Source organism: Helianthus annuus, chromosome 12 (genome assembly GCF_002127325.2).
Source record: "Helianthus annuus cultivar XRQ/B chromosome 12, HanXRQr2.0-SUNRISE, whole genome shotgun sequence".
NCBI classification, from domain to species: Eukaryota; Viridiplantae; Streptophyta; class Magnoliopsida; order Asterales; family Asteraceae; genus Helianthus; species Helianthus annuus.
This window is the reverse complement of record NC_035444.2, coordinates 95,006,069-95,033,134: the sequence shown is the minus strand read 5'-3', so window position 1 is coordinate 95,033,134 and position 27,066 is coordinate 95,006,069. Positions and strand designations below refer to the sequence as shown.

Below are 27,066 nucleotides of genomic sequence, written 5' to 3'. Positions count from 1 at the left end.
TGATCCTAAATGGTTCAGTTTTTAATTGTGAGTTTAATAAGGGTACTTTTGTGCGGGTTGGTTCATCAACCGTCAAGTTTTCTTAACCGTTAAGTTTTCGGATTGGGTATTACAAGTTTCGTTGCACGCACTTGGGGTTTTGATTACGGGTTGTTGTCGGGAATATTTTTGAGGGTTATTACACCGGATAAGTTTGGTTACACGTGTCGTATTCCATGATTTTCATGTAATTCTGTTTTGATTTCACTTGTAGTCCAATGTGTCGTTTTGTATGTATACGCGTCCTACCGGATCAGTACTTGATGTATTTTGTCATTAAATGTCGTATTATGACGTGTATTGTCACTATTGTTTCGTTCTATCGCGTATTTTGGTCGTACGGGTCGTGTTGGTGACATTCGGTATCGTGACGTTTATTGTCTGTAAGTGTCGTATTAGTGCGTAAATTGATTGTTATGGCGTATCATGTTTCTATTGGTCATATTATGGCGTATTTTGGCCGTACGGGTCATGTCGGTGACATTTGGTGTTCGGGCGTGCCTGGCCATTTCCGTTATAAAGCTTCATTTTTTTCGTCTTTTTCGTTTTGTTTGTCCATTTTTGGCCCGATTTGTCCTGAAAATTATAAATAAACTAATTTAAGCATATTTCATTTATATTTCCAAGAAAACCATTAAAGTGAGTTAAAATGTAGGAAAAAATGTATAATTATACGAATATCAGTCATGCTTAACCGCTACATTAAATTAGTGACGTGATCGTAAGATCCAATAAAAAAATCCAAAGAAAATTGTGAGGGTGAAAGAACAGTGTTATTTTGTAGCCTCTATAAATGTTTATAGGCAACAAGCCAATGAGTTTGACGAAAACTTTATTTAAACTTGAAATCAATCTGAGTAGGGATGGTAATGGGTCGGGTATGACTAATCCCATACCCATACCGGTTGCAAACTAGTGTTCCATACCCGACTCATTACCCGTCGGGTAATTACCCATCGGGCATCGGGTATACCCACGAGTTTATTAAAAACAATCGTTGGGATCTCAAGTACATTTATATCGTTTAAATTTTGTATATTTTATGTCTTTTCTAATTACAACAAATGAATTCATGGTGAAATACAAATTAACAAAAAAAATGTACTTTTCATAGTTAACGGTCGTGTATTCCAATATCTTAGAAGTATAGTGTCGTTTTTCTAACAATTTTTTTTTTGGGTAAAGGGTTACCCCGGTGAAATTTTATATCAACCAAAAATAAAAACAGGGAGTATCGAGACGCCAATACTCACTACTAGACTTGGCATACCAAGACTAGGACAACAAGATCAAACCACCGACAAGCGTCACAACCAAAACAAACTAAACTACCCAAGAACTAAACACAGCCCGACAACGTTTTTCTAACAATTGAAACGTTTGTTATCCGTATATAATGATATGATTAGATATATAAGAGTGGTTAATTTAAAAACTAAATACCATTCATGTTCTTATGCAATACAAATTGTTTTAAATGAAATAAGGGGAAAAAATGCCAAATGAAAGACGATTAAAATATAAATAGGAAATAAAAATTATTTTTGAAATTAATTTTTTTTAGGCATATGGTTCGGGTAAACGGGTACAAGGTTTCGGGTAATCGGGTCGGGTATCACCAAATCCCATACCCGTCTTATACCCGCGAAATATTTTTTTCCAATCCCATACCCGTTGGGTATCGGGTATACCCGTCCCAAATATTTCGGGTTTCCGGTATACCCGTCGGGCTCGAGTTTTTTTGCCATCCCTAAATCTGAGGCATGTATGTAAATTTGAAATACACTTTTTTACGTAGGCGTCTACTTTATTAAATCATGCCACGTGACTAAGTGTAAGTAGTCTAAATGTGTTGAGTATTACCCAGAAGCGTCAAACTTTGGCCAAAACGCTGAGTATTACCCTGAGGTGCTAAGCTTTGGTCAAAACTCATCGCTTCAGATGTCAAAATAGACAAAAGAGGTGTGTAAGTAGACGAGGCCTATGTTTATTACAAATATTGCATATTAAAAGGTTAACTAATTCCGTATCATTACTTTTAGTGACACACATACGAGATGAAAGTAGATTATCTTAGCATAGGGATAAAAATACTTGAAACATATCTAAATGTTGCATGAGAGTTTAACAATCCCTTAAATGACATTACAAATCACTCTATTACATTACGTAGTGTCCATGACTTTATAGCCTAGTGTTATCTTTAGAGTGAGATAAGACTTTGTGACCAATATGTCATGTGTGCGATTCCCACAAGGAGAGTTTTTCCATATTTATTGAGTTTCCTATTGAATTTGTGTATATGCATTATGCTAGTGCAGATGGATATGATTGGGTGATTTCGCTAGTAGTACGATGATACTCAAGTAGTCTGTCAGTGATTCAAATTTGCCGTTAAAAAAAAAAAAACATTACGTAGTAACTTGTAAGTCGATAATGAATCAATGATGAGGTTAAAAGGATCATTTTATGGTTAAATGAAAAAGAAAAAGACAAAAAATGAAAAACAAAGTCTCCTTGTACACCAATGGTCCTCCGTGGTCCTAATTGAAGACAAAAACAGTCAAATGTCTTTAATTTAAAGCACCTACTTCCACAACCTTCCTTGCGCGTGTCCACCACTTCATAATTTAATATGTTGTCTTGCTACCTTTTACGATCATAATTCTGTAAAAAATTAAATCTGATTATAGGAATTATAATTAACCAAACATCACAAGGATTAAACAAGTGATTTTCGTGTGTCTAACATGTTATTAAAACACAAATATGACAATTGTTTTTATTTCTAACATAGTAAGAATACATCAAAGCATGACATAAGTTTAATACTTTCAATATACGTACCGTTTTAATGATTTACGTACTTAGAGTCGAGAAGTATGATATACATAACAAATTTGATGTAGATGACATACACATCTGCCCTCTAAGAAGAATTGTTAGGGCACAGATATTCTTTTCCGAGCCCAGCAGTAGCGGATCCAGAGGGTTACTGGGAGGAACCCCATCGGTTTGAAGAAAAGTAGTGGAACCCTTAGATGATTTGGGAAAAAATAGTGAGAATCTACCAAAAGAAACCCACTGGAAAATTTTTCTGGATCCGCCACTCCCCGCATGGGAAGCTTCATCCCACCTCCGGAACATAATCAACATGGCAACACTTGACACTCCTCAGCCTCTCCATCCCGCTTTCTTATCCCGATAGCTCTCGCCCATCACAATTTTTCTCCAATCCGGTGAGTAGATCCTACTTCGACTCCCGATTGCCACCTCCCAAAGGCCAGGGGGCAGTGTTCCCACCTGTGCATTGCAACCACAGTTCCTCTCGCATGCATACCGTGTGCCCTCGGCTAAAATTTTTTCTTTATTTTTTTTTAAAAGTTGTAAAATTTAAATTTCTCAAATAAATTGGGCCGATTTGATAACATAAACTTAAAAGTTACATAATTGTTTCGAGTATTTTTAATAGATATATACACATCTTATAAAACATTATAGAAATTTGAGTGATCCTGCTATACATTAAACGTTATTATCTATGCAATAGATAGCGATAGTGATGGTGATGGTAAAAATACTACAATCAACTTGGAAATGTAAAACCATGTTATAGTGGTTGAACTTTGAGCTTTGAAGGGACCATTTCGTAAGAGATCAAAAAGTATATAGGGGCAAAGTAGTAAAAAGCAAAAAGCATGAGGACATAAATGAAGAAAAAGCTGCAGCCATTTTCCCCGTATATACGATCGAATGTTGCCGTTACATTCCATTTCCATTTTCTCAAAAAAAAAAAAAAAGTAAATTACGATTTTAACCCTGTGATTATATCACTTTTACTTTTTAAGCTCAATTTTTTTTTTTAACATCTGAAACCCAACGTCTTTTTTCTAACCCTTTTGGCCCCTAACGTCTTTTTTTTAACCCTTTTGGCCCTAGCATTTATGGATGAGGTTAGTGTTAGAGGCCAAAAGTGTTAGAAAAAAAGACGTTGGGGGCTCAAATGTTAAAAAACAAATTTTGAACTAAAAGTGTAAAAGTGATATAACCACATAAATCAAAATCGTAATTTACTCATAAAAAAAGTATCATATCATATTCATATTTCATTAAACATTTAAACTATACATTAATTATAAACCACCAAGATATGCAGGCGTGAAAATCCCCTTTCTTTGCTTCTTTCTCTCTCTGTGTGCACACCTTTATTTAGGGCATTCTAGAGAGAGAAACTTACTTAGAGAGAGAGAGAGCCAACACAGAACAATGTTACAAAACCTCATCTTCATCTTCTTGTTTTGTTCAAGATAATGAACATTGAACAGAGCCTGTTACATCCACTTATTATTACTACACCATGACACACCAAAATGTTGCATTTGCTCTCAAAGATGATCTTTTCTGTGATGAAGAACAATTAGATTTGGATTTTGGATGTGGGTTTGGTTTCTTTGACCATAAAGTTCAAATCTTGACACAAAAAGATCATCTTTTTACCCATTTTGAACACGATTTGTTATGGGAAGAAGATGAGCTTTGTTCCCTTTTGTCCAAGGAACAAAATGGGTTTTTAAAAGATGGGTTTTTGGGGGATTTGGATTTGGATTTAATGGTGTTGAGAAGAGAATCTGTTGATTGGATGTTTAGGGTTAGTACCCATTATGGGTTTGTTGCAATGACGACTATTTTAGGTGTTAATTACTTCGATAGGTTCTTGTTAAGTGGTGGTTTTCAGAGTGATAATAATCGTAAGCCATGGATGAATCAGTTAGTTGCTGTTGCTTGTTTGTCTTTAGCTTCTAAAGTTGAAGAGATTCAAGCTCCTTTGCTTATGGATTTGCAGGTACGTACGTGTTTGTTTGTTTCAACTGTTGGTTTAATGCACTCCAAGTGTTTGTCAAAATGCCTAAGTGAGTTTTTCGTTGTTGGTTTAGGTTGAAGGGGCCAAGTTTGTGTTTGAATCAAAGACTATAATGAAAATGGAGCTTTTGGTGCTGGATTCTCTTGAATGGAAGATGAATCCGGTCACCCCGCTTTCGTTTTCGGATTACATCATGCGCAGGCTCGGCTTAGTCGCTCATTGGCGGCATTCGGAGTTTGTTAGACGGTCTGAAAGAATTGTTCTTGCTGTCATTAATGGTAAGCTTTTGTGATTATACAGCATATATGTTACAATAAATAAATTAAACATCAACCGTTCACTCGTTTGATAAGCAATAAGTATTACCAAACGCGCCCTTAATAGGTAAATAATCATGATCAATGTTCTTGCCGCTATTTGTAAACCGATTAATTATCTGTTCTTTATTTAATCATTATGCTCGAACGCTAGAAACTGATCATCCGCAACATGAAAACATAATACATAATCAGTTTAATAAATAATAATGCGATGCCAAACATCCCCAAAGATCAAAAAGAACAAATTTCAGTCATTATTGCAACCATCAAACTTTATAAAAATCATTAAACTTTGGAAAATGTAAAGAATTATAATAACCTTCAAACTTTATAAAAATCATCCAACATTAGAAAACTATTATAAAAACCATTCAGACATGTCAGGCATTGCACTCTTCATTACTATTACTACTCAAAATAATTAGTTATAAAAGTACAATAAAATTACCCGTAATAATTCATTCTAAAAGTACGATCGTTTCAACATTAATTTTTTAAATTTGTAAACTGAATGCAGATTCAAGGTCTCTGCTTTATCATCCATCTGTAATTGCTACTGCTACAATGTCCGTTGTGATTAAGGAAGTTGATCCCGATAACGCGTTCGATTATCTGAACCGCTTGAAAGATTTTCTTGAGATTAGTGAGGTTCGTTCTTCATAATAAATGTTTTAATTAGGGTGAAGTACACAGATGGTCCTTGCGGTTTACCAAAATTTTGGATTTGGTCCCTAGCTTTCTAAAAATACACGGATGGTCCCTGTGGTTTGCATTTTGTAACACATTTAGTCCCCAGCCAACAAATCTAAAGGTTTTAGCAGGTCCAAGTTACAGACTAAATGCGTTACAAAGTGTAAACCACAAGGACTGTCTATATACTTTTAGAAAAATCTGGGGACTAAATGTGTTACAACGTGCAAACCACAAGGACCATTCGTGTAGTTTTGGAAAGCTAGGGACCAAATCCAAAATTTTGGTAAACCACAGGGACCATTCGTGTACTTTACTCTTTTAATTATGTGTTTAGCTTTTCAAATGTTGAAATATAAAGTTTGTATGAATGAATTATCGCAGGGAAAATTAGACGACTGCTCTAAATTCATCCTGGAAGTATCTGATAATCCGGGAAGTAGCTACTCGATATATCATAAGCGAAAGTACCATTTTGCCCCTGGAAGTCCAAACGGTGTGATTGATTCCTATTTCAGCAGCGACAACTCGAGTGACTCATGGGCGGTTGCGTCATCATCGGTTTCAGTTTCGTCTTCACCAGAACCGCCAGTGTTCAAGAAGATCCGCGCGCAAGAGCAGCTGATGAAACTGGTCCCACCAACTCGCGTGTCGGTTAGCAACGGTGGTTAGGTTTGGTAATAGTTTTGCGTATTTATTTTCCAACAATATGATGTTAAGGTGCGGTTACATCACTAATCAATAATTATGTTCGGGCTAGAACCGTGAGTTCTGTTTAACGATAGGGTCTTGATTCTTGCTTTGTTGACCTTGTTTTCGCTAGATTTGACTTTGATGAAACAACTCTTTCTGAGACCTCTTGTGTGAGGTGAGTTTCTCTTCAGGTATCGGTTTTGGGCTTTTCGGATGACATATAACCTTGATTACGACGATAATATTTTTAGTTTAAGGATGTTTAATATACATACACACATGTCTATACATTATATATATATATGTATATATAGTTGCATACTCAAAGAAAATGAGGAGGTAAGCATGTTTATGGAAGGGTACAGAGGAACTGTCTTTGCATTATAGTGATGCCTGAAGACTCTTATCCCTACAAGCAAAATCACACTAATTAGTTTGGTAAAGTTACCTTTTTACCCTGCACGTTTATATGGTAGCTTAAACTTATATAACTTGCCTTGGCCGATATATTGGTCGACAACCAATCAAGACCTTCGTATAGCCCTTCGCCAGATGTTGCACATGTACTCTGTATATACCTGTTATCATTAATTTGATCTTTATTTACTCCATACAAACTGTATAAAAAAAAACGAGCTTATTGTCACGGAGTTATCTTTTTCATTTCGGGAGGGGGAAGTGGATTACCAACGACGATTTCGTAGGGAGTGGAGTCCGAGTCTATCCGTGATTTCAGAAACCTTCATCGCGTTCGGAAGATCTTGTTTATTTGCGAACACTAGTATCGTGGCTTCACGAAGTGCATCCTATAAAAATACAGGCTGTGTTAGATTTTTTGGCCCGGTTTGTGTAGTTGATGTTAGAAAGAAAGATTATCGCACCTCATGGATCATGCGGTGAAGCTCATCTCTAGCTTCTGTAATCCTTTCTCGGTCGTTGCTATCAATCACAAATATAAGCCCTTGCGTGTTTTGAAAATAGTGTCGCCACAAGGGTCGAATCTTCACATAATATGAAAACAATCATAACATGGTCATAGATTGAAGGTAGTCACAAGTGATGGATTAGTTAGTAGTTGTGTAATCTAATCAGTCGGTAGGGTTGTAAACGAACCGAACGAACACGAACATGGTCTTGTTCGTTAAGGAAATAAATGTGTTCACGATCGGTTATGAACTCAAGATTTTGTGTACCTTGTCTTGTCCTCCAACATCCCATACCGTAAAGCTAACATCCTTGTATTCCACGGTCTCGACATTAAAACCTGTTTTAATTCTAATAAATATTTTTCATTTTTATGGAATTAAACGATCTAAAAGGTTATAAATATAGACGGGATTAAGGTACCGATAGTTGGGATGGTAGTAACAATCTCGCCAAGTTTAAGCTTGTAAAGAATGGTGGTTTTGCCTGCGGCGTCAAGTCCTACCATCAGAATCCTCATTTCCTTCTTGGCAAACAACATTTTCACTAATCGTGATATTGCCATGCCCATTTTCTCTCGATACGAAAGTTGGTTTGGTCGAATCAAAAGTTTAAAATGTGTGATGTTAAAGAACTAAAGGGTGTTTTAGTATGGAATAAAGGAGTAAAGAATTGGATTCCTATGGGAATCGGATGTCATGAAAGAGTGATCAAAAGAGAATTGGATTACTTTATTTTAGACTTTTGAGTATTATTTTTCAAAAGAAAAGGAGATTCCAATTCCATCTTGTGTCAAATTCTACATGTTTGAACACTAATAGCTAGAAGGAACAACTTTTCAAGTGGAATCTATAACTATTTATTACCAGTTTTCACGGTTAGGATTGACTGGTGTTGATGAAAACTTGGATTTGAATCGTTAACTAGGCAGGTTAGGTGGTTTGCACAGACTGAACTGACATTAGTTTGTATAAAAATTTCAAATGATAAACATTTTTTATGCATATAGAACTTATAAATGCGTATTCTAAATTTCAAATGAAAAGAAAAGGTTAAACAGTGAGCTCCTAGTTCTAAACTATTGTCCGAACTATAGACCGCCAAAACTTAACCATATAAATCTTATACAGGCTAAACCAACCTACTTGTGTCGATTTTGATAGTTTGATGATCAGTTTTAATAAATGCCAAATACGAATTCATTACAACACTTGGTTCAAATAAAACAATGGACAGGTTTTTATACTGGCAAACTTTGCTACTCATAATTTACCGATATTAATCACCAATATGTACGCCTTGTAGGATTTGAACCCTCCACCTCTATCCTCACCACACCATGTCTCTTGGACAACAATGGACACATTTAGAAGTTAGAACTAAAACCTAAACTTTCTTTAAACAAATGAAGGTATTGATGGATGTGGCTATTTTTTTAAATAACTTCCGTCGCAAACTAAAGAGCGGATGGAACAGAGGCGGCCATATTTTCCAAAACAGCACCACCTTTGGTGGTGGCAACCGGCGTTGCAATGGTGGGCGAGACTGATGTGAAACGTCTCCCACCCGTTGCTCTTGACATGACATTGCGCCAGTGTCAGACTGTCATTTTCTCTATTTGCATGACTCCTTCATTTTGCTTCTAGTTCTCAAAATTCAAAATTTACTAACCAAAAACATAACAAAAAAGTAGCATTTTACAGAGAAAGTTTACCGTATACGATTTTGATGCCTTCACAATTTGTCTCGATTTTCTTTCTGGTGTCAAATTTTCATAAATAAATATATGTAATTTGTAAATAGTAGTTCAGTTTTGGAGAAAACCTTTTATCAATAGTTGGTTATAAGTTTGTGTTGTTGAATCTCTTCAAAATGTAAGAGAGCCAATTACTTGGATAATGGATATACACATTCCATGCTATTTTCTATGCAAAACTTTTCTTTCCTCATTTATCCATTGATAACAAGGATTATAGTAAACGTAATGACATAATATGCTAAAGTAAAACTTTGTAATACCAATGCGTTCTCTTATGTTGTCACATCAAATCTAGATGATGACGATGATCAGTAGGTAATGAGAGGTGACCCAACGGAATGGACATCAGAAGCATCTGAACCCCTCAACCTAGGAGACGATGCTATGTTAGCCGCTGCATCAACTTCAACATCGCCAACGGCTTTCCTCTTCTGTGAATCGGGCTTTGACTGGTCTTCTTCTACAGCTTGACTCGAACCTGCTTCCTGTTTTTCACCCTTAAGAAGCATAGCTTGAGCTTCTTCCAAAACTGATGCATCCTCTTCGGCAGCATATAAGATCCTCTTTATCGCATCTATAACCTGTAAAAAAGTATAAAAGGTTAAAAACCACTTATATGTATTCGACTTTTTTTTTTGTCATACTGGTAAACAAAATGGGAGTTGATAGAACTATTACAGGTAAATTTGAGACGGTGTGATGCTGGCACAGGATTTCAGTATCTCTCAACTTTGCAAAGTAGAAATCTCGTTCTTTTTCAAGATTTTCCGCTGTTAGTTTCAGTTCAGTGATCTGTATGTAACAACGAAACGTTAACGTTTTTGTCTGTTATTGTGAATTGGACGACAGCTTGGAGTTTTGGTACTTGTAATACCTGTTGATCATACGCAGATGTGTCTATAGTTGAAGAGGGTTTGGTGTTCTTGACAGAGGGTGCTTCTGATCTTCGAGTATTGTGAGTTTTAGGTGCAGCAGTGGTGGCCCGAGTAGGTTGTGATTGTGCAGATTTCTTGGTCGCATCCTTTCCACCTTTGCAAGCTTCTCTTCGCTCCTGAGGATTGTAACTGCAACGTAAACTTTCAGAAGTTAATTTTCAATGGATGATGCAAATGAATTCATTGATATGAGGCATTGTTATTAATAGCGAGCATAGCGCCCGCTATAGCGAATAGCGTAGCGCTCATGTGTCACCATATAGCTAGTAGCGACTAATAGCGGTAAATAGCGAGTTTTTTGTAAAATTTTTAGCTTTTTTATTTTTTTTGGTCAAATATATGTACAAAATTTTTCTAAAATTTTCTTCTAGTGTATCGCTAAACATGAAATAGTGCCCGTTATTTGATAGCTATCGCTACATAGCGTATAGGTAGCTTGTCGCTATCGTCCGCTATTCGCTAATGACAACTATGCTGAGGTAAAAGGAAAGAAGTTACTCTTGTAGATCGCCTCCACTAACAGAATCGCAGTATCGTTTCATCCATTGCATGAATTCAAGATTATCCAAAGGTCTTCCTTTCACCAGCCTGTTCACTTCGATGTGCTGTAATCAAAGATACCAAATTACTTGATTCCTATATGAATAGAATGGTTATAGCCAACATACTTGTTACTAAAGTGAAAAAGTGATCATGTATGCAATACCTGTGATTTTTTACAAAACAACTATTGCAAGCTGCCTAAAATTGCTCAGTCTAGCATAGTAGTTGAGTGTTCATATAAATTTTAACAAGAATAGTGGTGTTAGTATACATCGAATTATGTATACTCCTCCAGAAACTAATTCACTCATTTCGAATATTATATTTGTGTATGGTATACCTTCCATCTATTATGTTGTTCATTTGAATTTTAGCAAGTATGATGCTTAGTATGCAATGAAATACACATACTATCTTCGATAAACTAGTTCCCTCATCTGAAATATTAAACTTGTGTATGATAATAGAAACATATCACAATGTCAGCCTTCCATCCATTATGTTCATGGCCGGCCCTGAAGGTGGGCGGGGAAGACCACCGGCCAGGGCCCGATATTTCGAAGGCACATTATTTTTTAAAAAACTCCGATATGTATATGTAAAAATAAATAAATTAATAGGGTATACCTATACAAACACCAACATAGGCCCACTTACAAAATTATTTTTATGGTTTAGATTAGTAATTAGCCCATTGGCATTAGGTTTAGCTTTTAGTGAGCCCAATACCCAATTTCGTTAAGGCCTAAAGGCACGTTTTTCCAAACTCGAACATGGTACATGACTTCTCAGGACCATTATGTTATTTGAATTCTAACCGGTATGATGGTTAGTATGCAATGAAATATACATAGAGCCCACAATAAACTAATTCACTCATTCGGAATAATAAAATTGTGTAATAGAAACATATCACAATGTCAACATTCCATCTCTTATGTTGTTCATTTGCATTTTAGCAAGTATTATGCAATGAATTACACATACTATCATCGCAAAACTAATTCACTCATAAATAAACCATCTATCATGTTAATTACCGAATCGAACGATCAAATCACAACTCAAACAATAAATAAATAAATAAAATATCGTAAAAACCTTAGTGATCTTGAGTTTATTGAACACATCCTGAAGAACCTTATAATTCTGAATCATATCATACTCCGTCTTCGCATCAAAATTAACCTTGTGCATCGGCACCACACCAGGATGAACCGCGTCAATCAACTGACAATGAACCGCACCGCCACACGCCTACATCCAATCAATCCATTGAATTATTGAAACCGTACACATAATTCAAATTCTATACGCACGCTCAATACAATAAACACAATTAGGTCACGTGAAATCTATTTCTACTATTATAGAAACAAAAACAGTAACGGTTATTCAATAGCATATGAAATTAGGGTTTGAGTAGTGAAAAAAAACCGTACTTCTTCGACTTTGGAGAGATTGAGTTGGAGAGTGTGTTTGATCCAGGCTAAGATCTCGGATCGGCCGACGAAGTATGCAGCGTCCATCATTCCGATGTTTGTTGCCATTGCTAATAGTTTTAGAGAGAGAAAGTGAAGGAGGGTTTGGTGTCGTAGAGAGAGAAAGTGGAGTCTGGTGTTGTTTCGAAATGAGGGGGGAAAGCGGGATATTTATATGGGGGTTTATAATATTCAGAATTGGGTGTTTACGCGCAACGGCTTTTTATTTTTCTCATAAATTAATGGAGTAAAAAGTAAATTACTTTTTGAATCTTTATTGTTTTAACCATTTGAGTCTCATAGATAAAAAAACCTACTTTTCTACGATTACGGGGTTTATTGGAATATGAAATTCAACCCTGGAAATACAGGATCCCAATTTTTTTTACTACCCGGAGCTTCGATACATTTCAAAATCGAGAGATGTCTACCGGAGGAGGTTCTATCAGACAACAATTAGCCAATCTAGATTTACGAATGATTATATAGATTATTCATTGGTAGAATGGAAAGAATTGGAGGAAGAGGAATCCACATGGAATGAATGGGAAGATCGAAAAATTGGAAGAAGAAAAGATTTTTTGCTTAGTCGCATGGAATTGGCTAAGTATTTTATTCGAACAAATATAGAACCAAAATGGATGGTTTTGTGCCTATTACCAGTTTTTCCTCCTGAGTTAAGATCAATCTATCATATAGATGAGGATAAACTAGTGACCTCGGATATTAATGAAATCTATAGAAGAATTATCTATTGGAATAATACTCTTACAGATCTATTAAAAACAAGTATAGCTACACCAGAAGAATTAATAATATCTCAGGAAAATTGCTACAAGAAACCGTGGATGTACAAAAAAAATTTCATAACAATTTGAGTCCAACTTTTAACACTTGTACTTTTGATTTTGGACTCAAGTGGTTAAAACCACTAAAATACAGGAACTCAGAACATTATAAAATAAATGGTTAGAGACTCAGAACGTTAAACTTTTTGATTTTGGACTCAAGTGGTTAAAACCCTTAAAATACAGGGACTCAAAAAGTAATTTACTCTAAAGTAAATTATAAGTTTTGTTCTTTATGTTTACACCAAATTGCAGGTGGTGTTCTTTGCCTTTAAAATTGACGGGTTTTGTACTTAATATTTCAAAATCTTGCACTTTATGTCCCTTAAGCCAAACCCAGTTAGGTTTTTTGGTTAAATCAAATTACAAAAGGATATTTTTAGTCTTTTTACCCATTTATTTAATATTATTTAAAAATAAATAAAACAATTATTGTTATTATTATCTCATAAGCCTCATTACCCTGCAACATGATCTCCTTCAACTCCTTCAATTTTCCACCACTCTGTTGACCACTAGACTGAGCCGGATAAGGCTTTTGTTGAGGGGGCCGGTTGATACCCAGGTGGGTTCGAATTACCGACCATCCAACCGTAGTTAGACTGATTTCTCCAACCCAGATTAGAATTATTGAAAGTCGTATTCTGGAACCGGTTTGGATTAGCAACGAAATCAACTTGCTCAGTAGACGCATTCATGAGCGTAGGCCAGTCACCGGTTTCATGACCTCCACAACAGACCTTACACCTATTCAAACTCATTTTAACATTTTTATCTCTGTTGTTAGTGCTTCAATAACTGCCATTATACCAGTATCAAGAGCTACCTGATGAATATCACGTACAGATGTGACTGACCTGCTCGTAGGAATAGAATTCCTAAGTGTAGATGGCTGCTTAGCCTGAGCAAAACTCACGAAAAGGACCTCAAATTCACTCACATCTTTCTTCTCCATCATATTCCCTCCGGCAGCAGTGTTGAACCTTTCTTTGCTGAGTCTCAAAGTGTCACACCCCAGCTGATGGCGGAATCATCGGGGCGTGGCATTGAGCGAAACATATTATTAAAGAGAATCCATAACAACTATTAAATGACAATATATTTAACGTTAGTATCCCATACTACTAACATATAAAGCAGTAACAGTCATTACAGATAGCGAGTCTCATAAACAAATACTATTCCGACAACTCAGATTTTTATTTAGCGGGTTTCTAGACTTCCTAGCTTGTTTCATCGCAGTATAGCATCCTATCAACCTGTCACATACGTTAAAATAAGTCAATATATAAAACTAGGTTATAACTCGTGGTACCCACAGGTCGCTCTATTTTAAGGATATTAATATTTTATTAATTTTATTACAAGGGTTTTCTTTATAAAATTTGTGAGGATATTTATACAATGATTCAATGTGAATCGTATATAATAATATATGCAAACAATGCAATTTATCAATGGTAACAATTACCATATAATTTTCAAAATATTACCAGATAATTTTCTACGTATGTAGAATGATTCATACCAAGATGAAAGGATGATAGGTTATATGCCTGTGAGCTTCACTGGTTATGGGTTGTGTTAAAATAATTTATATTTACAAAAAAAAAATTTATATGATTTCTTATAAGTGGATAACCATTCATGTTTGGCAAACATTACCAACAAAAAAATGTACCATAGATTGAACGCATTTCTATCAGTCCATTTGAAATCATATCAACGTCATTAGTGATGAATATCAACAAATGTAATTAACTACTAAAACATGTAGCTTCAATTAGATGTTGACTCGTGTTCGTATTGAAAATTGTGCATACGATGTATAATAATGTACAAACATCTCATATAATAAACTTAACCTTCTTGCAAAATTTATTCTTAGATGAAGTTGTACTATCAGCTATTATACTTGTATTCATCACTTACACAATAAAATTAAAATGAGACCACAACTCCAATTAACTATAACATATTATAAGTTTAAAGCCTATATAATTCATATTTAAATAGATCATTTTTTTATTACTCACAAACAAAGAGAACCAGTACAACAAGATTCTATATGGCCAATGTTTACAACTTATAAAAAACAAAGAAAAAACATACTACGGGATTATTATTATTATTATATATTATTATATGTAATTGCTACTTAAAATGTACAGTATACAACCCTAGTGTTAATCACTCACAACCTTTTGTATCTTGCTATATTATAGTAGAGATTTTCTACAAGGCAAGTTGACCCTGAACATTTAAATTTTTATACATAAAGAATTAATCTAATAATTGTAACTATATAAATTATATTTTTACTAATGATGCACCCGCATCTGCCCAAGCTATAGCCAAATAAAACACATCTATAATTTATCAAAACTTATAAGACCTGCAGAGTATGGGTGGCAAAGTGGGCAAGTTGGGTGGGTATGGGTTTGGGTAATGGGTCAAGATGGGTTTGGGTTAAGATAGGTTTGGGTCAGGATAGGTAAATTACAAAAAAGGTGAGTACCCAAGTTTACATAACATATAGTATAAAAGCGTTTACGCATAACCATCATGTAACACGTAACGGACGAAACATGTAACTATCAAACAATGTTCACATCTTAACCACGAGACTGTGTTGTAGAGTATGCGCGACACATGTCCAGCGAACACGTGAAGTAAAGAGATGTGATCCCTAGCAACCCCTATCCACGACAGGTGCTGAATCCAAACTATAGTACTATCGTTGCTAGAGGCGGTATAGTGTAACACTGTATAGCATAGTGCAAGCATTCAAGGTACACGTATAGTATGCGGGGACGGTTAGCGTTAAAATTGTTTGCGTTGTGTGTTGTGTTTTGATATAGAACATATGTAACACCCAAAAGTGCGTTAAAGAAAAATGGGTTCGAGTATACTCACAGTATGTGTTTAACAAGTAAACGCAGCCTTAATTGGATTGAAGGGAACGCGTTGAGTTAGCCTAAGCATAGAACATAAGCGTAAGCGTTGAACAGAGTGTAAACAGGACGTCAGAGAGTTGAGTGTTCGAAAGGTGATCCGATCGAATGGTTCTCCATTCGATCGGATGGTCATCTGGACGGATGGTCATCTGAGCGGATAACCATTAAAACGGATGGCCATTCGAATGAGTGTGTGTTTGTTTGTAAAATTGTTGAAAATTCGAAGTTTCGTCAAAACGTTTAAGTATTGAAAGTTATAAAGGGACTGGTCACTTGGTCGGATGGTCATCCGATCGGATGGCCACTCGAGTGGGCGATCTGTTATTTGAAAATTTGTAAAATTTTCTAAGTAAAAGTTTTGAGTTTTAACGGAGACGACGTGACGACGTGTCAAACAACGAGAATACACCAAGCCTGGTTCATTCGATCGGATGGTCTTAGCCCATACGATCAGACTCACTGTTCTTGATGAAAATCCATGTTCAACTCGTTGATCGGTCCATCTCTCCGGTGGAAATCCAAGCCAGCTCTAGACTAAGGAACGAGTCTAAAGTCAGATTGTGTCCAGATTCCATCGGTTTTGAGTAGAAAGTTGAAGAAAAGTTTGAAAATAGATGGAGAGTACTGAAATCTTGTTAAGATTAAGTTAAAAGTGTGAAATCCCTTTAGATCTAGAACCATTCTCGATCAAATGGTGTTTCTCAATAGTTTGCATAAGCAAACAAGGGAAAACCACCTTCAAGAGGCCCAAATCAGAGGATTTCGAGAAGAATATGAGGTAGAAGTGTTTAGTGATGATGATTGTACAAGATTTGAGAAAAAATACTTACGAAATAGCCTTGAATCGAGAGAAAAGTGACTGAGAGCGACTTGAGTGCGTGTGGTCGGATGGAGATGTCAAATCAGTGAAAGGAGGGCGTACGAGTAGTATTTGTAGGGTGAGAGTGAGGGTTAAGTCGGTGGAGAGTGGTGTTCGGTCAGATGGCTCGCCTGGTCGAACGGCCATCCGAGCGGATGGTCATCCGGACGGAAGTCCATTCGATCGGTTGTCCATTTGATCAGCGAGTTACGTTTTATTAGTTTTCCGACTTTTGTTCGTTGTTAAGCGTTGCGTTTAATCGAGCTGCGAGTGAGCGTTTGAGCGTATAAGCGTTGTGTTGATAACCACATAAAATTAAGTCAAATAATCACACAATTAACACACATAATCAACTAAAATGCATAAAAGTAAATTCGCGTTTCAAGTTTCGTTGAATTTGCGTTGCGATAGCGTTTAGTCTAGACAAATGATGTAATATGCGATAAAATGCGTGTAAATAGTAAGCGTTATAAACAGCGTTAAATGCGATAACTGTGTTTTGAATAATCGTTGCATTAAGCGTTGTAATAAAATGTGTTTATTAATGCGTTTGAAAAATATAGTTTAACCCACTGCGATAATCGAAATCTCGGGAGTACAAGCGATTACGAATGAAAAAGACATCGATGAGTAATGACCCGAAGAGTCGGGTTGTTACACAAAGGTAAACCATTAAAGAACTTCTCAATAAGTGCCCAGTCGGACAGTCCATGCTGGGGGCATCTCGCAAGCAGGGCCTGGAAGCGTTCCCAAGCCATGTAGTATGGCTTGTCAGGGTCAATGTGAAAAGAGTAGATCTGGTCCCTAAGACGAGCGGCTTTGGAGGGTGGGTAATATTTCTTCATAAATTTGGCCTTCAAGTCATCCCATGTAGTGATGGAATCCTGAGGCAGCAGTGGCTGTCATATCCCAACCAATGGCGGAAACATCAGGATGAGACGAAGTGTGAAGATTGCTAGAGACATCATAACGCTATTTGTGACAATATTTAATAAACCGATTTCATTTCATAATTCATTTGTCAACATTACAAGGAAATCAAATAACATCAAGTTCAAGGGAAATACAATACAAGATAATCAAAATTTATACAATGATTAAACCTAAACGTCTATATGTGTATCTAGGCATCAACGCTACTTCATTTCATAGCTTCATCATCCTCAACCTGTAACATGTTTAAAATAAAGTTCAATGCAAAAGCAAAGGCGAGTATACAAGTTTGGTACATACGTATCAAAAGATAAGTTTAAACAATTCCATGTGGCAAGCTCTTGATACGAGATAAACAATAAATTTGGCATGTGTCAAACATATCAAACCAATAATGAAATGGAATATGCTCATGACATAACCACAAGTCTACGGGCAGGTCGTTAATCCTATAGCGCTACATATGTCTTGGTTTGGCTCGTGCGAAGTTAATGATAAGTCTAACACATAATGTCCTCAACCCAAGTTTAAAGTATCAAGTAATCAAATAAGCATGCGTGTAATAGGAATGTTTATGTATTATGATAAAGTTTGTGTGTAAGTTTATAAATAACATGTTACACCCCAAAAAGTGGTAAACGAAAAAGGGGTTCGAGTATACTCACAATATTGCATATGTTTTCCGATTATCCAGTGTGACGAAGTTGATGAGGTTAGAAGGTTGAATGTGTAAGGGTTAAAGTTCAAGTATGTTTAGAGTCGAGATTCGGTATTTAAAACAACATAAAAATAACATATGCGAATAACATGTGAAAATAATCGTCTAATACATATGATACTTGTTTTTAACACTATGTACTCCAAGGAGTTTATATGGTTTCATGAAACAAGGTTCCATTAGAATCGTAACAAGTTATCATACTATAGGATGATATAATCTAGTACTTGGACATATGAACACTAGTTCATCATCTAAGATTCGATTATTTGGATTATGTGTTTATGCATTACATATATTACATATATATTATTAAGTCCAAAAGATTAATAGTTCAAGCATGAGGTAGAAGATTAACATCTTCATTTAGGTACCTCTAATGTCATAGAAATCATGTAGGAGGTAGGAAGAACAAGCTTCCATTTAGGTACCTCTTAAGTGTTCACCACTACACTTGATGTAAAAACAACCAAGGAGGGTCATGAACTAATAACAATACAAGAATAAGCATCAACTATTCTATGAGAAATCATCAAGGCATGTGGGGATTCTACGTTGGGCAACCCAAGTTGACCCATAATCTCACCTTCATCAAGCTTGAAGCTTGAACATGACTTGTGGGTTAAAAACCCTCACTAAAACCGAAAGTATTTGAGGTTTATCCTCTGATGTTGTATGTCTCAACCTTGTTTTTAAGCCTAACCAACCACAAGATAGGCTGTAAGCATTAGGGCATAGGTGTGAGATGAGTTAGACTCAAGTTTGATAAGTTTAAACAAGTTTTGAAAGAATTAAAAACACAACAGAAAGTTTATGGACATTTTTAGGGCAATTCCAGGTCTGATTTCTCCAAGGAGAGATCAAGGAATCAAATCCCATGATTATCCAAGCAAGTAGGAAGAAGAATCAAGTAATTTGGTTGAGTTTTGAGCAAGTTATGTGTAACACCCGAAAATATAAATCCTTATATTAGAAAATTCAAAGAGTAAATAAACAAGAACTAGTTAACTAGGAAAAATCTAACCTAGTTAAATACAAGGCTAACAACAACTTGAATAGGGTTAAATAACCAAAACTAAGTGCTAAACAAAAGTGGAGGGACCAAAATTGTTAAAAATGAAACTTGTATTACTAATAGTAACAAAATCAAAACCATACACCCCATTTTGGGGGTCCTGGTCGATCAAAGAACAAGCAGGGGCGACATCCCCCATTTCCAAACCCTAACTTCAAGCAAATCTCTAAATTTAAGCCTCAAATCAGCCCTAAATCAAGTCTTGAACACAAATTAGTGATCCTCATCGCAAGAGGATTAAGAGGCAAAGAGTCCGGATCATCAAGCGGACAAGCCGGAGGGAATTCACGGGGAAAAGGCGCGCTTTAAAGGTATGAAATTTATCGTTTCATTACATTATACATATCGATAACTTTATGAGTTGGTTAAAGAGGAATAAAAGCATGATGACCGAGAATTACCATTATGTCATGAAATTGGCTATTGCCCTAAACATGTTATAAACATGATGTCTAGTGTCCGTAAGGTGCTCACATTATGCACCTAAACGGGTCAAACAAGTTTTGAGAATAAACATGAAGCATGACTTTATTATAATGTGCAAATAATACATGAGGTGTAGGCCGTGTAGCGAATACCATAAGACAAACTTATAAACCTTGTTCTTATTTTAGACGCTACGTTTTGGTTTGAATGCATGATCATAGTACAAAAGATCTATTAGAAATCTTGTAATTTATCGTGATTGTTAATTTCCGTTACATGCCCAGTTAAGTTATAAATGAGCAATGTGATAACCGAAATACAGATATGAAGAACTAGCCCAGCCATTTAACAATTTATGCGAAAGTATGCTGTTTCGTCACATAATGAACCAGCAAAATCCTGCATTTTAAACAAAGGAGTCATGTGCAGAGTCTACCGTAAATTACGGTGGTACCGTAATTTACGGTAACCTGCAAATTTGTTACGGTGGATTCCTACTGAGTTACGGTAGGCCCCCAAATGTCCAGAAGCCACCGTAATTTACGGTGATACCGTAAATTACGGTGGAGCCTTGTTGAAGAAAATTTATTTCTTGTTTTGAATAAGTTTTCGAATCTAATCCAATTACATGTTCTATCATAGTTAATAACTCTAATGCTCGTTAAACACGTTAGCTTTCAGGTACCCAAGTGAAGGATGAAGATCAAGCATGACAATTCGAACCGAACACTCTAGCAAACGCTTCCGCATATAATCTTTTGTCTTAAAAACCATGTAAACAATTGTAGTTAATGTCTTGGTTATGATCTTGTAAGAATTGTACATGTTTGTGGTGTCTAGTTTGGATTAAAATGATGAAAGTTTTTGTTAAGTCAATATTTTGACATTAAATGCAAGGAAATGTTTAACAATGTATATAAATCTGGTTTTATAAGCTGGGTCTTACAAGTTGGTAATCAGAGCTTAAGGTTGCCAATAAGTGTTCGGTTCAAGCTTGATCAACATCCGGTAAGAGTAATTGCTTAAGTAAAATTTAGGAGTATAGAAATAATTCACAAACGAATATACATGGAAAAGAGTGTGTGAACACACTCAAACACAAGAAAAGCATGAAACAAGAATAATAGAATCAAGAGTGTGTAAGCACACTCAAACACGAGAAAAGCATGAAACAAGAATGATTGAGTCAAGTTACGAACTTGATCAAATCAAAACAAGTAAAGCATGTATTATAAATGAAATGTTTAACAATGTATGTAAACATTTCAGTATCAAAGATGGCAAGCGGAGGTGATGGTGATGCGGTGCCAAGAGTCACCGAACAAATGAGAATAGTGATTGCCGAAGAAGTTGGAAAGGCAATCGAAAACAGTTTGTCGAACTTCATTGATAAAATCCAAAATACGGTTTTATCAGTGGTAGAAGAGAGAATCAAGAAGCTAGAAGATAATTCAAATCTAGCAAAGGAAAAATCTGGGGAACGAAAACCTTGTTCATACAAGGAATTCATAGCTTGCAAACCACCTATATATAATGGGGAGGTTGATCCAATCGTGTGTCAGCGATGGATAGGCGATATCGAGGGAGTATTCGAGAGAACCCACTGTGATGAGAACGACTACGTAGCTTATGGCACGGGTCAGTTAAGAGGTCAAGCGAAAGACTGGTGGGATAATAAAAAGAAAGAAATTGGAAGTGAAGCGGCCAAGGCCATGACGTGGGAGGAGTTTAAGACGCCGTTTCTTAAACACCATAGCCCCAAAGCAGTTATAAACAAGATCAAGGAAGAGTTCATGCAACTCAGACACAAGGGTGAATCCTGATATTCGCTAATTTACACATATTTTAGTCCCCCGTTTTACCCCCATTTTATGCGTTTTCGGCCGTAAAACCGTCATTCGGATACTTAATTATCTACATTTTGGTTTACAGGCCTAAAACAGCATACCAGACGAGATGATACCAAAAACGAGGACTTTCCGGACAAAACGGTGAAGCTGCGAAGATTCTGTGGAAAAAGACTGACCTGGGCGTTTGGCACGGTCATGCGGCCATATGCACGACCGTGCATATCCGACAAACCAAGAAGATCCGGTAGTGAACCAGGCGTGCAACTCACCGTGCAAGGCACTGAAGGCAAGCCCGGTAAGGAACGACCGTTCCCGATCAAGAACGATCGTGCGGATCCGAGGTCAAACATAAACCCGGAAAAGAACGACCAAAGAACAGAGCGTGCAACTCAAACCTCGGAAAGGAACGGTCGTGCCAAGCCAAGAACGACCGTGCGTGACCGAAGACCAGTCAACGATCTGTGACGTCACGCAGTATGGTGGCCCACCACCAATAATGCTTAAAGTGCACGGTCGTGCGATCGGAAGAACGGCCGTGCGACTTCGAAAAAACATTTAAACAGAACAGCACCATTTTAGTCGGAACTCTGGACATTTTGGGAGCTCTGCAGGCGATTTTGAGGCTCCGAAGGCTGCTGCTTTCACTCGGATTCAAGCCACATTGCCCGGTTTTGCTCATTTACTATCCAGATTCTCATTCTTATGCTTGTTTATGGTTTGGTTTCTTAAATCTTTCCATAATTTTGTTATATTTCAAGCATTTAGACTGATTATTATGTATTAATATAAGCCTTTGGGCAAAAACACAACAATCCCTTGCTTGATTAGTATGTTAATCTATGTTTGTAATGACATTTTGAAGTGTTTTCTATGATTATCTTTGATGATTAGTTTGCAACCTTGTTATTGATATTGATTTCTTGATTATAAGTAATTGTGTTGGATGATTGGTGCTTGGTTAGGTAAGATAGTTGAAAAACGAAGCTTATTTAATCATGTATTAGTAAACTTTTAATTTGGTTAACTAGTTTAACTTGGTTAAAATGTAGGCACCATGATACTCTAACGGGTTAGTGGTTTAATAAAATGCAATTATTATTAATCAAGAGAGCTTGCCCTCACGGAAGGACTCTAACGGGTTAGATGGTGTTGTTACGAATTCTTGCCATGATTTGTTAGCTTAGTTAGTAGTTTCGGCCAAAATTGCTATCTTGGTGAACTTATGTGCAAGATTTGTAAAATGAACTCGGTTGTGATTTAATCTAGTTTATGCTTGTCTCGGTGGTTGCATTGTGTTTATCGGTGTTGCTTTCCTTGATTAAGTGAGGTTAGAAAACTCCTAACGGATGACTAACTTATTTTTAGGAGATTTTCATAGACATTTATCAATTGCACGTTAAAGAACAATTTTAGGTGGTTAAAGTGTGTTTATCGTTTTAACTTTCCGAATGATTGTCATGTTAGGATTCCCGAAAGGGATACTAATTGTCTCGAAATGGAAAATTGACCGAATGCTTCTAAATGCCAAAACTGACTTAGTTGACATGCTGCGGTTATGTATTAAGCAAGGCTATTTATATATAATTTACTATGATTTATAAGTATTTATTTATGCTTACTTTAGTTTAATTAAAAACCAAAACAAATTATGTTTTTACCGGTAATTTAGTGACAAAGGTCTAGTATTATTTCTCCGCCCATTTCCGTGGATCGATACTTGGTTCTTACCGATACTTTACTACATATATGACGGGGTACACTTGCCCTTTCGTGTGTGTTTTGATGTAAAAGTAATAATCACTTTTATAAATTTAAAACCAATTCGTGTGTAATTTCATTGTAAAAATATGTATAGTCACGCACGTACCAAGTTTTTGGCGCCGTTGCCGGGGAATGGCGAGTTTTAGGAACGACCCGAGTCATTGTGTTATCGGTGTATATACTTGTTAATATTTGTGTATACTTTCGTGATTATTTATTCATTGATTTATCTGTTAATATTTCTTGTTTTTAATTTAATCTATTCGTTTTCATGATTGTTTTGTACACTTGTAAATTTTTATTCTATTTATTTGTTCAAATCCGGATTTATTTATTCATTTATTCTTTGAGTTTTCGGCTCTTAAGAATCATTCTTGTACTAGCCGATTCGATTATTTCGTTGCTTTAATTTTTATAAAAATTTCGGCCCATTTTCGGATTTTTATAAATTTTACAGCTTATATTTATACATATTCTGCTTTTATTCAGCAAAAAAAAAGCATTATTTTATTAATAAAATATTCATTGTGTCAGTTTTTCGTTTGCAGGTTGATGTCCTCAACTCCCGCACCCGCTATTGCTGAGCCGACTGACGAACCAGCGCATAATCTTAGAAGAAGTAGGAGGCTGCGCGAAAGGTCACTCGTCGTTGCACAACGCATTGCAAATGCAATTGACGAGCCGGTGATTATCTCTGAAGACGAAAGCTTAGAGGACGAGGAGAGAGTCGTCATGGCGGACGACGACCGACCATTGAATGAAACAAATCAGCCCGGAAGGGCAGGCCTGGAGCCGAGTATCCTTCAGCCCACTATAGATGCACCTAATTTTGAAATTAAATCTAGTGTTATTAACATGTTGCAGAATTCGGTGCAGTTCGACGGACGTGAGCATGAGGATCCCGGGAGGCATATCGCTGCTTTTCTTGCTATTTGTTCGACATTTAGGATGACTGGTGTTTCAGAGGACGCAATTCGGTTGAGGTTGTTTCCGTTTTCGTTACGTGACAAAGCTAGAGCTTGGCTTATGTCACTTCCTGCCGGGTCCATCAGGACCTGGAATCAGTTGGCGGAGCAGTTTATGCAGAAATATTTTCCACCTGAGAAAACGAACAAACTACGGAACCGGATTGTTTCCTTTCGCCAAGACGAGGGCGAGTCGTTGCATGCAGCTTGGGAGAGATTCAAAGATTTGTTGATTGATGTGCCACATCACGGCTTCTCCAAGCGACAGCTGGTTTTGACGTTCTATCAGGGGCTCAACTATAACACGCAGGAGCGATTAGACGTGAACGCGGGCGGCGATCTTGGAACTAAGACGCCGACTGAAGCGTATGATATTATCGAGAAAGCTGCGTTGAAATCCAGCTCGCGTCGGGATGGAGATAGAGGTCGGGCAACATCATCATCATCTCGCTCAGGAGTTCATGCTGTAGACGATTACACGGCCATTACTGCACAACTCTCGGCTCTTACATCGAGATTCGACAAGTCCCAGATGATTGCGCATGCTGGCTCGGGATGTGACCAGTGCGGAGTGTCACACGAGCCTGGGGCATGTTTTCAGGGAGTCGTATATGAGGGCCAGGAAGAGGTAGATTTTGTGAGTAATCAAGTCTGGCCGCAGAACAACCCGTACAGCAACACCTATAATCCCGGATGGAGAAATCACCCAAATTTTGGGTGGCGAACGAATGCAGGAAATCAGAACCCATTGGGGTTCACTCAGCGTGCTCCAGCGCCTCAGCAGGGTCAGCAGTACCAGCAGTACAATCAACCCTACCAGCAGTGTCCATATTCGTACCAGAATCAGGGCACTGGGAGTAGCTCCCAGCAGCAGGCCCCAGTCTAGTTCCAAGCTGGAGGATATGATGGCTCAGCTTCTCTCTAGCTCTGAAAAACGATACCAACAAAGCGAGGATCGTTTTCTGGCTAACGAGGGAGAAATGAGGAGTCAGAAGGCCTCGATTCAGAATATCGAGAATCAGGTTGGTCAGCTGGCACAGATGATGTCCAAAAGGCCCCCAGGCGGTCTTCCGGGTAATACAGAACCAAACCCGGGCGGACAGAGGGATGTGAATGCTGTGATGACCAGGAGTGGAAAAACTACCGGACCCGTCATATCGGACTCAGTACCGATCACTGAAGCGGTCCCGACTGACACACCGGACGAGGTGCAAGCCAGGCTACGCCCAGCAAGTACAGCACAAGTCCAGGAGCCGGTCAAAGATTACACTCCTCCGGTACCTTATCCAGGCAGGCTGAAGAAGCAGAAGAATGAAGAACAATACGGTAAGTTCCTTGAGTTGTTTAAGCAACTACACATCAATATACCGTTTGTTGAAGCCTTGGCGCAGATGCCAAAGTATGCGAAATTCCTTAAGGATATCCTCTCAAATAAACAGAAGCTCGAGGATATATCGTGTGTGGTGATGAATGAGACTTGTTCCGCCGTTCTGCAAAACCGTCTGCCCACGAAAATGGGAGATCCTGGTAGTTTCACGCTCCCGTGTTTGATTGGAAACATGTCTGTTAGCCATGCGTTGGCTGACTTGGGAGCGAGTATTAACCTTATGCCATATAAGGTTTTTACTAAACTGGATCTGGGTGAGCCGTCACCCACTAGGATGAGCATTCGGTTGGCAGATCGCTCAATAAAGTATCCGCGCGGATTTGTGGAAAACATGCTTGTAAAAATCGATAAATTTGTTTTCCCCGTGGACTTTGTTATCCTTGACATGGATGAAGATTCAAGGGTACCTTTGATACTTGGACGCCCTTTACTCAATACAGCGAGGACGATTGTTGATGTGGCAGCTGGCCAAATCACGCTCCGAGTGAATGATGAGCACGTGACATTCGATATCAAAAGATCGATGCAGCATCCGCAATGTCACGATGACAAGCTTTATTACGTCGACATTGTCGATGCATGTGTGTGCTCTCATTTTCAAGGTACTATTGACGAGATTGATTCGGACACACGTCTGTCGTGTGGGGACCTGATTGGCATTACGCAGGAGGGCCACGATTTCGAGCAGCCAGTCTATCAGATTGGTGACGATGGTTCCCAGAGTCCTGAGAGATTTCTTGAAATTGACCATGTGAAAAAGGGGGAAGCAGAGCCTTCGGTTGATGATCCGACGCCTTTGGAGTTGAAAGAACTCCCGCCACATCTCGAGTACGCATTTCTAGACAAGGAGCGTCGCCTACCGGTCATAATTTCAGCATCATTGGAAAAGGATGAGAAAATTCGGCTTCTCGAGGTTCTGAGACTTCATAAGAGAGCCATTGCATGGAAAATCATGGATATCAAGGGCATCAATCCTTCTTTTTGTACTCACAAGATTCTGATGGAAGACGAGTACAAACCATGTGCGCAGCATCAGAGACGT

The 27,066-nt window shown here is 37.4% G+C and overlaps 3 protein-coding genes across 3 annotated transcripts; 1 reads left to right on the top strand and 2 right to left on the bottom strand.

Moving 5' to 3' along the window:
• The first annotated feature begins 4,189 nt into the window (after positions 1–4,189).
• On the top strand, positions 4,190–6,859 carry LOC110895897 (cyclin-D3-3). The gene is made up of 4 exons (XM_022143283.2): positions 4,190–4,882; positions 4,974–5,178; positions 5,738–5,868; positions 6,295–6,859. Exons 1-4 carry the CDS (start codon positions 4,397–4,399, stop codon positions 6,580–6,582), a joined length of 1,110 nt encoding a protein of 369 aa, XP_021998975.1. The 5' UTR covers positions 4,190–4,396; the 3' UTR covers positions 6,583–6,859.
• Positions 6,818–8,147, bottom strand: LOC110895898 (ADP-ribosylation factor 1). The gene is made up of 6 exons (XM_022143284.2): positions 7,951–8,147; positions 7,797–7,867; positions 7,485–7,604; positions 7,291–7,409; positions 7,100–7,181; positions 6,818–7,012 (listed from the first exon to the last, which is right to left on the bottom strand). Exons 1-6 carry the CDS (start codon positions 8,096–8,098, stop codon positions 7,007–7,009), a joined length of 546 nt encoding a protein of 181 aa, XP_021998976.1. The 5' UTR covers positions 8,099–8,147; the 3' UTR covers positions 6,818–7,006.
• Positions 8,148–9,431: 1,284 nt separating this feature from the next.
• Positions 9,432–12,388, bottom strand: LOC110895896 (microtubule-associated protein RP/EB family member 1C). The gene is made up of 6 exons (XM_022143282.2): positions 12,207–12,388; positions 11,866–12,021; positions 10,720–10,826; positions 10,161–10,350; positions 9,965–10,078; positions 9,432–9,867 (listed from the first exon to the last, which is right to left on the bottom strand). Exons 1-6 carry the CDS (start codon positions 12,312–12,314, stop codon positions 9,595–9,597), a joined length of 948 nt encoding a protein of 315 aa, XP_021998974.1. The 5' UTR covers positions 12,315–12,388; the 3' UTR covers positions 9,432–9,594.
• Positions 12,389–27,066: the final 14,678 nt, after the last annotated feature.